General features: G+C 37.8%; 1 protein-coding gene and 1 non-coding gene across 6 annotated transcripts in view; both read right to left on the reverse strand.

Annotated features, from left to right (window-relative positions):
* Alkbh8 (alkB homolog 8, tRNA methyltransferase) overlaps nucleotides 1-16,902 on the reverse strand; it is a 48,642-nt gene that overhangs the window by 17,811 nt on the left and 13,929 nt on the right. For all 5 annotated transcript variants that reach the window (XM_052189196.1, XM_052189193.1, XM_052189194.1 and 2 more), the window contains one exon: nucleotides 9,994-10,100. In XM_052189196.1, coding sequence (XP_052045156.1) covers nucleotides 9,994-10,100 — 107 coding nt within the window. The remainder of the gene's footprint in view (nucleotides 1-9,993; nucleotides 10,101-16,902) is intronic.
* LOC127690337 (small nucleolar RNA SNORA24) lies at nucleotides 15,653-15,781 on the reverse strand. The gene has a single exon (XR_007979059.1). It is a non-coding gene; the product is annotated as a small nucleolar RNA SNORA24 (small nucleolar RNA).

Here is a 16,902-nt window from a genome sequence, read left to right on the forward strand (position 1 = left end):
AACAACCATTCCTGACTTCAAGCTCTACTACAGATCAATAGTGATAAAAACTACCCAATACCATGTAACTGCATGGTATTGGCTTGGAGACAGGCAGAAAGATCAATGGAATAGAATTGAAGACCCAGAAATGAACCCACACACAGTCACAATAGTCACAAATAATATTACATGCCTTGGTGTTTCTCATAGCCCTGAGTGCCTCCAAAAAGAAAATGGAGAGAGTATACACTAACAGCTTAATGACACACCTGAAAGCCCTGGAACAAAAAGAAGCTAATTCACCCTGGAGGAGTAGAAGGCAGGAAATCATCAAACTCAGGGCCGAAATCAATCAAGTAGAAACAAAGAGAACCATACAAAGACTCATCAAAACCAGGAGCTGGTTCTTTGAGAAAATCAACAAGATAGATAAACCCTTAGCCAGACTAACCAAAGGGCACAAAGACAGTATCCAGATTAACAAACTTAGATATGAAAATGGAGATATAACAACAGAAACTGAGGAAATTCAAAAAATCATTAGATCCTACTACAAAAGCCTATACTCAACACAACTGGAGAATCTGGAAGAAATGGACAGTTTCCTAGACAGATATCTGACACCAAAACTAAATCAGGATCAAATAGATCATCTAAACAGTCCCATAACACCCAAAGAAATAAAAAGGGTCATAGAAAATCTCCCAACCAAAAAAGTACAGGATCAGATGGTTTCAGTGCAGAATTCTATCAGACCTTCTTAGAAGACCTAACACCAATACTCTTCAAACTATTCCACAAAATAGAAACAGAAGGAACTCTACCCAACTCGTTCTATGAAGCCACAATTACGCTGATACCAAAACCACACAGAGATCCAACAAAGAAAGAGAACTTCAGGCCAATTTCCCTTATGAATATTGATGCAAAAATACTTAATAAAATTCTTGCCAAATGAATCCAAGAACACATCAAAACGATCATCCACCATCATCAAGTAGGCTTCATCCCAGGGATGCAGGGATGCTTCAATATAAGGAAATCCAACAATGCTATCCACTACATAAACAAACTCAAAGAAAAAAAAACCATATGATCATATCATTAGATGCAGAAAAAGCATTTGACAAAATTCAGCATCCTTTCATGCTAAAAGTCTTGGAAAGAACAGGAATTCAAGACCCATACCTAAACATCGTTAAAGCAATATACAGCAAACCGGTAGCCAACATCAAACTAAACGGAGAAAAACTTGGAGCAATTCCACTAAAATCAGGGACTAGACAAGGCTGTCCTCTCTTTCCATATCTCTTCAATATAGTACTTGAAGTTCGAGCTAGAGCAATCAGACAACATAAGGAGGTCAAAGGGATACAAATTGGAAAAGAAGAAGTCAAACTATCACTATTTGCAGATGACATGATAGTCTACTTAAGTGACCCGAAAACCTCCACCAGAGAACTCCTACAGCTGATAAACAACTTCAGCAAAGTGTCTGGTTATAAAATCAACTCAAGCAAATCAGTTGCCTTCCTATACTCAAAGGATAAGCAGGCTGAGAAAGAAGTTAGGGAAATGACACCCTTCACAATAGCCACAAACAATATAAAGTATCTTGGTGTGACTCTAACCAAACAAGTGAAAGATCTATACGACAAGAACTTCAGGTCTCTGAAGAAGGAAATCAAAGAAGACCTCAGAAAATGGAAAAATCTGCCATGCTCGTGGATCGGCAGGATTAATATACTTAAAATGGTCATCTTGCCAAAAGCGATCTACAGATTCAACGCAATCCCCATCAAAATCCCAACTCAGTTCTTCACAGAGTTAGAAAAAGCAATTCTCAAATTGATCTGGAATAACAAAAAACCCAGGATAGCTAAAACTATTCTCAACAACAAAAGAAATTCTGAGGGAATCAGTAACCCTGACTTCAAGCAATACTACAGAGCAATAGTGTTTTTAAAAACTGCATGGTATTGGCACAGTGACAGACAAATGGACCAATGGTATAGAATTGAAGATCCAGAAATGAATCCACACACCTATGGTCACTTGATCTTCGACAAAGGAGCCGAAAACATCCAGTGGAAAAAAAATAGCCTTTTCAATAAATGGTGCTGGTTCAATTGGAGGTCAGCATGCAGAAGAAAGCGAATTGATCCATTCTTATCTCCATGTACTAAACTTCACTCCAAGTGGATCAAGGACCTCCATGTAAAACCAGACACACTGAAACTAATAGAAAAGAAACTGGGGAAGACCCTTGAGGACATGGGCACAGGGGAAACGTTCCTGAACAGATCACTAATAGCTTATGCTCTAAGATCAAGAATTGACAAATGGGATCTCATAAAATTACAAAGTTTCTGTAAGGCAAAGGACACTGTTAAAAGGACAAAACGGCAACCATCAAATTGGGAAAGGATATTCACCAACCCTACATCTGATCGAGGGCTTATATCCAATATATACAAAGAACTCAAGAAGTTAGACCCCAGGGAACCAAATAACCCTATTTAAAAATGGGGTACAGATCTAAACAAAGAATTTTCACCTGAAGAAATTCGGATGGCCGAGAGGCACCTTAAGAAGTGCTCAACATCATTAGTCATTAGGGAAATGCAAATCAAAACAACCCTGAGACTTCACCTTACACCAGTCAGAATGGCTAAGGTCAAAAACTCAGGAGACAGCAGGTGTTGGCGAGGATGTGGAGAAAGAAGAACACTCCTCCACTTCTGGTGGGGCTGTAGGATGGTACAACCACTTTGGAAATCAGTCTGGCGGTTTCTCAGAAAACTGGACATGATACTTCCAGAGGACCCTGCTATACCTCTCCTGGGCATATACCCAGAGGATTCCCCGGCATGCAATAAAGACACATGCTCCATTATGTTCATAGCAGCCTTATTTATAATAGCCAGAAGCTGGAAAGAACCCAGATGCCCCTCAAAGGAGGAATGGACACAGAAAATGTGGTGTATTTACACAATGGAATACTACTCAGCAATTAGAAACAATGAATTCACAAAATTTTTAGGCAAATGGTTTGATCTGGAAAATATCATCCTAAGTGAGGTAACCCAATCACAAAAGAATACACATGGAATGCAATCTCTGATAAGTGGATATTAATTAGCCCAGAAGCCCTGAATAACCAAGGTACAAATCGCATAAAAAATGACTCCCATGAAGAAGTATGGAGAGGGTCCTGATCCTGGAAAGGATTGATCTAGCATTGGAGGGGAATATAAGGACAGAGATAAAGGAGGGAGGTGATTGGAGAATGGATGGAGAGAAGAAGGTTTATGGGACATATGGGGAGGGGGGATAAAAAGGAAAAGAAAGCCACAGTGACACAACAATCAGACAAAACTGTCATGCCACAGCCCACCACACAAGCAAAAATTAGTTCTTCAAATATGTACATATGAGGAAAACATGTCAATGCAAGCTGTCCACCCGTATGTAGGTGGGAAACAACAAACATTAAAATGCACATGTGCTTTACTTGGAAAAGAAATGCAGATACACAGAAGCTTATAGAGGAGAAAGTGGGGAAGATCCTTGAACACATGGGTACAGGGAAAATTTTCCTGAATAGAACAGCAATGGCTTACACTCTAAGAACAAGAATTGACAAATGGGACCTCAAACTGCAAAGCTTCTGTAAGGCAAAGGATACTGTGAATAGGACAAAATGACAATCAACAGATTGGGAAAAGATCTTTACCAACCTTACATCTGATAGAGGACTAATATCCAATGTATACAAAGAGCTGAAGAAGTTAGATTCCCGAGAGTCAAATAACCCTATTAAAAATTGGGGTATAGAGCTAAACAGGGAATTCTCAACTGAGCAAACTTGAATGACTCTGAAGCACCTAAAGAAATGTTCAGTATCCTTAGTTATCAGGGAAATTCAAATCAAAACAACCCTGAGATTTCAACTCACACCAGTCAGAATGTCTAAGATGAAAAACTCAAGGGACAGCAGATGCTGGAGAGGATGTGGGAAAAAAGGAACACTTCTCCATTGCTGGTGGGATTGCAAGCTGGTAAAACCACTCTGGAAATTAGTTTGGCAGTTCCTCAGAAGACTGGACATGTACTACCTGAGAACCCAGCTATAGCACTTCTGGGCATATACCCAGAAGATGCTCCTTCCTACATGTAATAAGGACACATGCTCCTTCCTACATGTAATAAGGACACATGCTCCACTACATTCCTAGCAGATTTATTTATAATAGTCAAAAGCTTGAAAAAACTCAGATGTCCTTCAACAAAGGAATGGATATAGAAATTTTGACAGATATACACAATGGAGTTCTATTCAGCTATTAAAAACAATGAATTCATGAAATTCTTAGGTAAATGGATAAAACTACAAAGTGTCATCATGAGTGAGGTAAGCCAATCACAAAAGAACACACATGGTATGCAGTGACTGATAAGTGGATATTAGCCCAAAAGCTCAAAATACACAAGTTACATTTCACAGACCACAGGGAGCTCAAGAAGATGGAAAACCAAAGTGGGGGTGCTTTGGTTCCTCAGAGAAAGGGAACAAAATACTCATAGGAGTAATTATGGAGACAAAGTGCGGAGCAGAGACTGAAGGAAAGTCACTCAGAGACTGTCCTACCTGGGGATTCATCCTATAAACAGTCACCAAACCCAGACAATATTACGGATAACAAGAAGTGCTTACTGAAAGAAGCCTGTTATGGTTGTCTCCTGAGGGGCCCTGCAGAGCCTTACAGATACAGAGGCAGATGCTAGCAGCCAACCACTGGATTCAGTGCAGGGTATGGGGGGGGATCCCCAGTGGAGGAGTTGGAGAGTGGACTGGAGAAGCTGAAGGGGTTTGCAGTCCCATGGGAAGAACAACAATGTCGGCCAACTAGAAGCCCCAGGGCTTCCAGGAACTAAGCCACCAACCAAGGGGTACACATGGTTCTAGCCAAAAGTCTGGCAGAGGAATGCGTTGTGGGGCATCAGTGGGAGGAGTGGTCCTTGGTCTTATGAAGGCTCAATAGATGCCCCAGCATGGGGAAATTGAAGGTGGGGGGGGGTAAGTGGGAGTGGGTTGGGTGGAAGGGCAAAAGGAGGCAGGGGGTAGAAGGATGGGTTGGGAGCTTTTGGGGAGGGGGAAATCAGAAAAGGGTATACCATTTGAAATGTAAATGAATAATATATTCAATTAAAAAAAAACATTTATACTATAACACACCAAACCCAGATGCCACCAGATTAAGAACACAATTAGTAACAGCCAGGTATCCTCAGGAGGAGGACTTGAATATTCCAACAAAGCTGAAGCAAAAGAAAAAGACCTTAAAAACAACTACATATAGATGATAGAGGTCTTTAAAGCAGCAATGAATAAATTTTTCAAAGAAAGTGAGGTAAATACCAACAATTGGAAGAAATGAATAAATCCCTTTTAAAATCTAAGAAAAATATAAACAGTTGAAGGAAGCAATACTGTTCAAGATCTGAAAATGGAAATAGAAGAAAAAGGGAAATAACAAATTGATGGAATTCTGGAAAAATTTAGAAATATGAATAGGAAGTAAGCTTCACCAACAGAATACAAGGGATAAAAGAGACAATCTCAGACATTGAAGATACCATAGAAGAAATACATATGTTAGCTAAAAAAAAAATAAAAATCATAATAATAAATGTTAAATTTAAAAAATTCCTAACAAAGTCTATGTTATTATGAATTGACTAAACCTAAGGATAATAAGAATAAATAAAGAAAAGAAACCCAATTCAGAGGCCCAGAAAGATTTTATCAAAATAATATCCAATAATACATATATCATTAGGCCTCCTATATACAAATCACAAGTAGACTGAGAAAGAAATCAGGGGAAAAAACACTCTTCACAATAGCCACACACAATATAAAGTATCTTGGGGTAACCCTAACCAAGCAAGTGAAAGACTTGTATGATAAAAACTTCAAGTATTTAAAAAAAAAAAGAAAGAAAAAAACCCTGAAGAATATACAAGAAGACAGAAAGATCTCTAGTGCTCATGGACCAGTAAAGTTTACATTAAAAGTAGCCATCCAGCCAAAAGCAATCTATAAATTCAATGCAATCTCCATCAAAATTCTTTACAAACATTTAAAAGACCATAATTAATTTTATAAGGGAAAAAAAGGTCACAGGATAGTTAAAACAACCCTGAACAAGAAAAGAACTACTGGAGATATCCCTGATTTCAAGTTGTTCTACAGAGGTTTAGCAATAAAAACAACATGGTACTGGAATACAAAGAGATATGTTGATTGATGGTGTTTAATTGAATACCTATACAAAAATTCATACACCTGTAGCTATCTTTTTCTATAAAAATGCCAAAAATGTACACTGGAACAAAAGAAAGTATTTTCAACAAATGATGGTATTCAAACTGTGTATCTGCCTTTAGAAGAATGAAAATACATTTATATTTATCATTCTGCTCAAAACTGACCTCAAAATAAAGCAAGATATATTGAACTGGACAGAAGCGAGAGTAAGGAACAGCCTTTAACATGTTCGCACAGGACACAACTTTCTTAACAGAATACCAATAGTGCAAGTGATAAGATTAATAATTAATGAGTGGCCCTTCATGAAATTAAAAGCTTCTGTAAGGCATAGGATAGTGTCATTCAGACAAAGCAACAGCCCATAAAATGGAAAAAGATATTTATCAACTTCATATAAGATACAGGTCTAATATCTAAAACATATAGAGAAATCAAGAGATTAGATATAAAAATAAACCCAATACAAAACAAAGAAACAACAAACAAAAAACTCCCCAAATAATACAATTTAAAAATGGGGTACAGATCTAAATAAATAATTCTCAACAGAGGAATCTCAAATCTATGAGAAACACTTAAAGAAACAGTGAACATCTTTAGCCATTAGTAAAACAGAAATCAAAATACCTTTAACATTCTATCTTATACCTGTCAGTATGGCTAAGATCAATAACACAAATGACAGCTAATGCTGGTGAGGATGTGGTACAACGGGAGCACTTCTCCACTACTGTTGAGCATGCAAATTTTTACAGTTACTATAGAACCAACATTTTGGTTCCTCAGAGAACTAGAAATCAATCTACCTCAAGACTCAGCTATATCACTCTTGGCTCTATACCCAAAAGATACTTCATCCTACCTCCAGGACCATTGCTGAATTATGTTCATTGCAGCTTTATACATGCAGAAATTTGTGGAAGACCAAACTGTGGAAAACCAAACTTTCAACAGCTCTCACCTTGAGAGTCCACAGACCTTGCAGTTTATAGCTGAACCACTCCCTTCTTCACACAAGGCTGATCAACTGGTTCTTATCCTGGCTGAACACCTGCGGTTGTGCCTAGGCGGAACCAGCATTCCAGAAACGCTGCTGGAAACCACATTTGGCATCCACCCTGATGACTTTTCCTCTTTCTGTGCTTTTAGCATTGCCCTCAGCCCCTCCCTACTTCCTCTTTTGGTTCAAAACCAGGCGCTTTGCTTTTCATTAATGAGGCCTAGACAAGACACCCCTTTTGCTTGGCTTCGCTTTTCTTTCCCGCCCGTTTCTCTTAACAGGCTTGGTCCTCCTCGGCTCCCGGAATAACTAGGTCCTGAGGGACAGGATAGAAATTGAGTGTGACAACCTGGAGTCAGACAAATACAGTATCTACCCATTATAAGTGGATGTAACTGTTAGGTAAATGATAAATTACAATCCACAGACCCAGAGAATTCAAGAAACGAGGAGGGCTCTATGGAGAAAGTATGGATCTCCCTGGGAAGAGTAACTATAATAAAAGTCATTGGAGAGGGAGTTGGGTGGGGGGAAACAACATACAAGGACAACAACAGGAAAGGCAGAAGTGATCAACTGGGGTGGGTAGGAAGGGAAGAAAGGAGGGAATGCAGGGAGAGACAACTCAAATTCAGATGTATTTAAGTGGTGGAGTGGAGCTCATGGAATGTAAAGTGGGTATACTGGTGTCTGCATGGAGCCTTTACTCCTACATTCTAGTCTCTTTGCTGTTAGGAGGCAATCTGCAGGCTATGGGAAGAGCAACTCGTACACCAAACCAGCTACAAAACCCTTGACCTACAATTAGACCTGCCTGCAAGAAGGCACAGAACTTGTGGGAGGAGCCAACCCACATCTGTTTTAACTTGAGGCCCACCCAAGAGTGAGCCCACGCCCTATATTGCCTACAAGGCCAGAAACCAAAGACTAGATAGCCCAGAGATCCAGGTAGAAAAACACAGCTTGCAAAAACCAAACAAAAAACAAAGAGACCATAAGCTTTCTTAATATTCTATACCTATACTCAGACTTTCCTTATCCATTTGTCATCAGAGAGGCTTCCTCTGGTAGCAGACAGAAGGAGCTGATACCCGCAGACATTAGAGTCTAAACTGAATGTCTCCATTGGGTTCCTCCCCTTTCAGTTTCCAGAATCCCAAGGAAGTGGACGAGGGGGAGGAAAGACTGTAGGAGTCAGAGTGGATGGAGCACATCAGAATATAGCCCAATATGGCCCACTGAATCAACTACCCAGGGCTCATGGAGATACATGGCATGAGGAGACTGCTCCTAGCTTGCTAGCTTTGAGGCAATTTAGAATCTTTGTCATTCTTCGCAGACTGAGACTGAAGAACCACACTTCTCAAGCAGAGTCCTGGTGTCCTGCCAAGTAAGTTGCAAACCTGAGGAAAGAGCCTTCATGTTCATTTTCTCATGAGAAAGTAACTTTGCTTATAGTTTAATTAGTCATCACACTAAAGAGTTGGACTGCTGACAGATTTCTCAATCTGCAAGGAGGTTTAGATCACTTTCAACCAAGATAAGCTATTGCTAGGTAAATAGTACCTGGTAGGAACAAGAAAGCATAGGCAATCTTTAGGCTGTTTTCTGTAAAAAAGATGTTGAAATTTTGAATGAAGTCAGCATTGGCTAACTGTGGCTGTGAACCCGCGTCCTCTTAATGCAGCTCTGTCTTTGGGAACTCACTGCACTAAGATATTGACACTGAAACAGCAAGCATGGGTATGAATCAGGTCCTCTGCATATGTGTTAGGGGTTTTAGTTTGGTGATTTTTTTTTTACGGGACTCCTAACAGTGGAAGCGAGTATATCTCTGACTCTTTTGCCTGACCTTGAGACTTGTTTCCAGCTATAGGTCTGCATTGTACAACACCAATATGAGGGGGGTTTTGCCTTATCTTACTGTATATTGTTTTTTCCTATTTGACCACAGTGGCTTGGAGGTTGGCTCTATTCTAAAGAGGAAACAGAATGGAAGTGGATCTGGGGAAAGGGGAGATGGAAGAGAGCTGAGAGGAGTAGGTGAAATGAAATCTGAGGAAAGGTTTACTGTATAAGAGAAGAATCTATTTTAAATAAATAAATAAAATGTAAGACAGGTTACCAATGCAATAACATGGTCATTTTCTTGAATATTTTAAATATGTCAGCTAAAACTTATAAGCAAAAAAAGAATACATATAAAATTCAGCAATATTTTAATTATTTTATACACATATATACATACATGCTTTCTCTCACATACATTTTAGCAGTATAATGTTCTTAAAAAAAATTAAACATGCACTTTCACCAAAATGAAGAATCATGATGAGTTACTCTCAAATGATCAAGTAAAAGCAATGATAATATGTGAGAAAAAGTAAAAGACATAGAAAATGTTCACAGCTGAGAATTATAGGTGAAAAGTGAAGGGAGTTTGCCCTATCGCATTTACAAGTTTTCTTTAAAACTGGAGTCTTTTCAAAATATAAAGGTAATGTATTATAAAAAAGAAAAAACTTACATATGTCCTAGGAGGCTTGTAAGGAAATGATCTGATGTACAGGACAGGACATGGCTTCAGCAGCTCAAACAGTACAACGAAGAAGAGCGAGAAGTCTCACTAGGCAGAAAGTATCCCATCAGTCACCAAATTCACCTTAATACATACCCATGAGTCCAAAGGTATCTAGATTCTCCTGTCATCACCAGCAAACTCCGACGAGGTAACATAACTTGTACTGTGACACCCTCCGGGTGCTTGAAATCCATAACAATCTTGGAGCAAAGATAAAATTGTAAAGGTTATAACCAAGAAAGGTTAATATTGAGTCTACTTTCATATACTACAGAGTTTAAGGATAATTCATTCATGCGGAATTTTGTTCTACATTAACAGATAATAAAGCTACAACTTACTCTTAACACAATACAATAAGGATAGGTGACCCAGGGGGTAGCATACTTTTGTACTGAGATTGAGCAAATATGAAATGAAGTTCGTAAATCCACATGTCTAAGAATCACCCCCAGTAAACTATAAGTGTTAGGATCAGAGCATCAGAAAGACTAAGGCAGTGCCACATTGCTGAAACATTCCTTGTCTGGTTCTTAGTTTAGGAGCCATTTTTAATAGTCAGTCAGCCTCTTTGAATCTTTCTTTTCTTAATCCTTAAATGATTGCTGCATGAATTAAATAATAAATAAAGATTATAACCCATGGTGGTTGGCATATAGCAAATGTGAAAATCCATAGAATGTTAGTAAGCAATAATTTAAGGGAAATGGAATTAGGTACTAACAAATGAGCAAAAAAAAAAAAAAAAAAAAAAAGAACAACTTTTTCTGAGTTACATTCAAATATTTTAAATGGCCCTGCACAAATACATTGGCCAAGAAGGTTTTTTCTGTCTCAGGAACCCAGCAAATAACAGGGACTATAGACAGCAGCAGCCCAAGAACCAGAATTTAAACAGCATAGCATAGAACTGAAAACAAAAATTTTATTTGAACAAATAACCTATTAAAATTAAGATGTGAGCAGAAAATATAAATAGGATAAAGAAAATTTGGCACAGTAGCTGGAAAAATATTCAACAAATGTCAGTGAATATTACTGTTATTCTGAATAATAATACTGCATAAAATACTAAATAATATGCATAAAAACTATCTCTAAATAATAATGAATTAGACAAGAACACAATTGTTTCCACTTTGTTTCAATATAAATATAGTAAAGATAACTGAGTAAATTATCTACAAACATTTTTTGCCAAATGTCCATAAATAATTTTATTTAGTCATATTCTAAAATCACTCTATTTATAAACAATACATAAATCTGGTTTGTATAGATGAAGTGTGCGTATTTGTGATTGGCTTGAAATGTGTAAATATAAAAAAGGACTAACAAACTGATGGAGAAATAGTGACATTTGAGTAAAGCAAATATAATAAATGTTAACTGTAAGATCTATGGAGCAGGTTTAGGGATGTTTACAATTCTTTCCACTCTTTTGTACAAAAATGTTTATAAGAAATTTTTGAGAGAAAGGAAAAAACTCATTTTAAACCAATGTACATAGTTTCCAATTTCCTGAAGTTAAGCTAAGGTCCACACAAGAGGACAAGCCAGGCAGTAGTGGCGCACGCCTGTAATTCCAGCACTCTGGGAGGCAGAGGCAGGTGGATTTCTGAGTTCGAGGCCAGCCTGGTCTACAGAGTGAGTTCCAGGACAGCCAGGGCTATACAGAGAAACCCTGTCTACAAAAAAACAAAAACCAAACCAAACCAAACCAAAACAAAACAAAAAACAAAACAAAACAAAACACCCCAAAAACCCAGAAAAACAGTACAACAAATATAAATGTATCTAATTACAAATTAAACAAAAATAAACAATTATTTGTAGGGAAACAACCAATCCCAGAGTTTCAAGAATTGGCTTCTGATTTCACATGTGAATCCTTTTATTTTATGTGTTGTAGCTGGCACTCACACTTACATACATATAGATAAACAAATTTTAAAATTTGTTAGTGGAAGTAACCACTTGGTTGCCAAAATATAGAAAACAAGAAAAAGTAAAAATAAAGATTATAGAGGAATGAAAAGAGCAGTACCTAACAACTGTGTAAAACTGATGGATAAAACTAACCCACAGATTCAATTAACCCAACAAACCCAACATAGAATAAAAAAACCATTCATCAGTATTGAGGGAATAAATAACCCATCACAATATAACTATAAGAAATGAAAGATAAAGGGAAAAAGTCTTGAAATATGCCAAAGGTAAAAGAAGCATTAGCATATTGGTTTTCAACCCATGGATCACATTCCCTTTGGGGGTTGAACAGCCCCTTATGACCATCGTAACTATCAGATATTTACATTATAATTCACAATAGTAGCAAATTTGTAACTATGAAGTAGCAAGAAAAAGCCTTTTATGGCTGAGGGTCACTACAACATGAGGAACGGTATCATAGGGTCACAGCATTCGCAAGGTTAAGAGCCACTGCAAGGCAATAATAGTACATGAAATCTTGAGGAAGACAAGCTAAAATGAATTTAGGACATCAGATGTTCTAATGTCTAGAAGTTAAGCTAGAAACATCCCTTTTGTCATATTACTGGGGAAACAGTGCCTATGGAAACACAGGGGATGGTGGCTGCATGTGTTAACTTGAGTGTGGGAGACATTCATGAGCTTCATTATCTAGGAGATCATTTGTGTTCATTTCCCCTTTTAAATGTTGGTTCAAAAGAAAGCATCAGATGCAATAAGTAATGCTTCAGAGCAAATTTATAGGGACCCCCAACATAGCTAAGTAGCACAGCTTAGCATGAGTGAGGCCCTGGGTTCAAATCTCAATACCACAGTTAGAATCCTTAAAATACATGTCAAGAATGTTTGCTGATACTCTCTCCACCAGCAGAGCAAGATGGCTAAAGGAAAATGATCAAGGGGAAGAAGGTGGGCACAGCCCTGCCGTCATCAAGTAATGAGGCCAAAAAGGTGGTCAGTCCTTTGTCTGAGAAAAGGCCGAAGAACTTTGGCATTGGGCAGGACATCCAGCCCAAAAGAGATCCAATACGCTTCATCAAATGGCCCTGCTATATCAGACTACAGTGGCAAAGAGCCATCCTCCATAAGCAGCTCAAAGTCCCTCCTGCCATTAACCAGGTCATCCAGCAAACAGATGAACAGGCGAACATCTACTCAGCAGCTTAAGCTTGCCCACAAGTACAGGCCAGAGACAAGGCAAGAGAAGAAGCAAAGGCTGCTGGCCTGTTCTGAGAAGAAAGCCGCTGGCAAAGGGGACGTCCCAACTAAGAGACCACCTGTCCTCCGAGCAGGAGTCACCACAGTCACCACCTTGGTGGAGAACAAGAAGTCTCAGCTGGTGGTGATTGCCCATGATGTAGACCCCACTGTGCTGGTGGTTTTCCTGCCTGTCCTGTGTGGAAAGATGGGAGTGCCCGACTGCATCATCCAGGGAAAGGCCAGGCTGGGGCGCCTGGTCCACAGGAAGACACGCACCACTGTTGCCTTCACACAGGCTAACTCGGAAGACAAGGGCACACTGGCTAAGCTGGTGGAAGCTATTAGGACCAACTATATTGACAAATATGACGAGATCCACCACCACTGGGGAGACACCATCCTGGGTCCTAAGTCTGTGGCTTGCATTGCCAAACTGGAAAAGGTAAAGGCTAAAGAACTCGCCACTAAATTGGGTTAAATGTACACTAAATTTTCTGTACATAAATATAACTACAATATTATCTTCCAAAAAAAAGAATGTTTGCTGATTCTAAAGTGATCATGACCTTGAATACAAAACCAGAGGGAACGAGGATTTTATAAAATTAGTAATGAAGTTTTCTACATTCAACATCAACTACTATCCCTGCCCAGTTTGTCTGTTCTTTTAGTGAATGTTGATGTCAAAAATAACTTAGCTAATATAATACAAATATAAGCAAATTAAAGTTTCAATTTTTAAAAGAATACTACAAGACTTTCTAAAGGTAACAAAAGGGATGCCTACAAATTATTTAAATCATTGCCAACACCAGTTTATATTTGAAAATATAGCAATCAGGGCATAATTAGACCTTCTAAATGTGGTATGAATATCAGAAAGCTAGGAGAGACTCCTGGAAAGCCAGTATGCTAGCTCACACCTATAATCCAAGCACTCCGATGCCGAGGGAGGTGGATTATCACTAATTCAGAGCCAGCCTGGGCTAGTGAGGTCCATGACAGCCTACATGACAGAGTGGGCAGGACCTTATCCCAATAAACAACAAGCAAAAAAACTGATAAAAACTTCGATGTATGTGGGCTAGAGGCTCTTTTTACAATAAAGCTGTAAAAGAAAAGAAAAATTTTTATGTCATTGTATTTTACCAGAAAACAATATCAAGATAACGTCCATATAACCCATTGTTTAAAAAGTAGTAGTTACTATACAAACTAAATATTGTTAAAAGGAAAAAAAAATATCACCTGTCTCCATAATTTCTAGTTTCAGTTTTCAAGTTATACCCTGGTCAAAATTTAATTTATTATAATAAAATTTTGGTACATATATTGCACATTAAATGCTCATTGTTATCTGCAGCTGATTGAGTCCTTATGGTATTTGCTGAACTGACTATCTGCTCAGCATTTCTAGCTCATTATAACAAGGAATTTTATGATAAGGGTATTACTCAAAACACACAAGACCAGAAAAGGAAGGGTTCAGCTTGTATTAGAACAAACCTATGGTACAGAAACACTTATATAATATATAATATATTATTAATATATTAATATTATTATATATTATTCTCACTTGTCCAGATGCATCCTTCCCCTGGCTGGTATCTCACTAAGCTAGATCTTGGGCAAGAAAGCATGAACTAGTCTTCAAACAACATCTTGTTATCTGAGATATCAACTTAATTCACTGTGTAATTGTAATTTTTCTTACTTGCAGCTAAAATCATTCTCACATGAAGAAATGTATTTGTACATACATGAGGTACTTCCAAAGGTACAAAAGCATTTAAGATGACCACAATTTAGCTGTAGTAGCAATACAAATATATCTGAACAAAGTAAAGCTATTTTGGTTCTTTATAAGATGTACACCTAGTGTTTTCAGTTTTATAATAAGAGTCTCACTCTAAAGGCCAGACTGTCCCAAAATTCATACCAATCTTCTCGGTTTTGCCTCTTAAGTGCTGGGATTAATATATGAACTAGCATGTCTGACAACATTTTTCTGACTTATGCTACTTTTTTAGAAATATCATAAGACCTAGGATAGTAATAAAATTAAAATATTGAAATGAGACTTAGATTAAAATAAAGAAAAACCTCGCAGGAACACCTTGAATTAGAAAACTTAAGTATTAAAAGTAATCTTAGAAATTTCCCACAAAAGGAAAGTAATATAAAGGTGGGGAGAAAAAAAGGCAAAAAAAAAAAATGGCATAAAATACAAAGCAATGATGCTTCTCAAAATTTTATTCCAATGAAACAGAAGCACATAGATATAGCCAGTGTCAATCATATAGACACCATGCATTAGTCAATAGGCAACTATAAGTTATACTATAAATACAGGCAACCATCGATTCTTTCACTATAAGCTCTGTACACTATTTTATACTATACTACACTACATTATATATATATATACACTATACATGTATACATTATATATATACACTATACATTATACATTATATATATACACTATACATTAGGTACTGAAACATTTTCATACACCCAATAACCTAGCATCCCAGAATCTCCTCACAGTGAAGAAGGTTACTGTGCAAGGTAGAATCTAATACCAATTAAATGGTGACAGCCTTGGCAATAAACAAAAATCTGCTTTTTGTGGCTAGAAAAGAAAGCCACCACAACAGCCAGGTTCCAAAGGTACACTAAATGGAATTATACAAAATTTCTTAACAGAGGATGCCAAGGATGAGAAAATCTGCTTCCAGGTCAGGGGAACAAGGGCCTTCCTTTTCTGCCAAAAATGAAGGCTTAGAACAAGTACTCCTAGAGGACCAGGCCTCTTGAGCCTTTACCTATACAGATGGCTCCAAGTTTGAAAACCATTTTCACAAGATAAACTCATTTTATTCCTACCATAATCCTTTGGTTAAGAAAGTTAATTAATGTCATTAATCCCACTTGATATATAAAATAAAAGCTCAGATTTAGAACCTTATTTTAAATAGCATAATAATCTGAAAGGTTAATTTTCAAATTTTCAAAATGTCAAAGACTTACTTCCCTCAAAGTATCTTTGAAGGTAAAATCTATTCCTGTTATAACTATAACATGTATGCTCTCTAACTATTACAAAGAAAGTTTTAACCAAAAACTATCATGCCACCAGTAGCCGAAAACCATGTCTCAAGAGACTACAAATGGAAATAATAAGCAAAGTAATTTCAGTTCAAACAAAGCACAAGAGTTCCTCATCTTACAATCTTCAGTTAAAGCATTTCAGTGACTTTGGATGTGTTGGGAAGACACAAGGTCTCCACATTTTCATATTTCCAGGGAGCAAAGCAATTTTTTCCAGGACAAACAGAAAGCACAATCATAGCTTTTACCTACGCCTTGCTGATAGCATCCCAGGACAGCAGCAGTGCTGGCTTACCCGTTAGCCTGCAGTTGCCCTCACCTGTCCCTGCTCTCTTCTTTGATCTCTTTCAGAACAAGCCAGTCTGTAGGATCTAATAGAATGCTTCCAGTCCAATGCTACAAGGCTTGCCTCTTCCTTTAAGCAGAGTCTGGGCTAGGAACCAGGGCAGTGCTTTGTAACTCAGAGGTCCACAGGGCCACAGACATTATAGTGAGGTCTGCAATCACTTTTCTCAGTAGGGAGCTGAAAACACACTGATCTCCCTTTTCCTTTTCCTGATTTCTCAAGTTTGGGAAGAAAACTATGGGAAGTCCCTTTAAAACTACAAGCAAGAATCAGCAACATGGAAAAAGAACTTCTGTTTTTTCTACCATGCTAACTATTTCCGAAAAGTTCTATATCAAGAATCC

Source organism: Apodemus sylvaticus, chromosome 7 (assembly GCF_947179515.1).
Source record: "Apodemus sylvaticus chromosome 7, mApoSyl1.1, whole genome shotgun sequence".
In the NCBI taxonomy this organism is placed as follows: Eukaryota; Metazoa; Chordata; class Mammalia; order Rodentia; family Muridae; genus Apodemus; species Apodemus sylvaticus.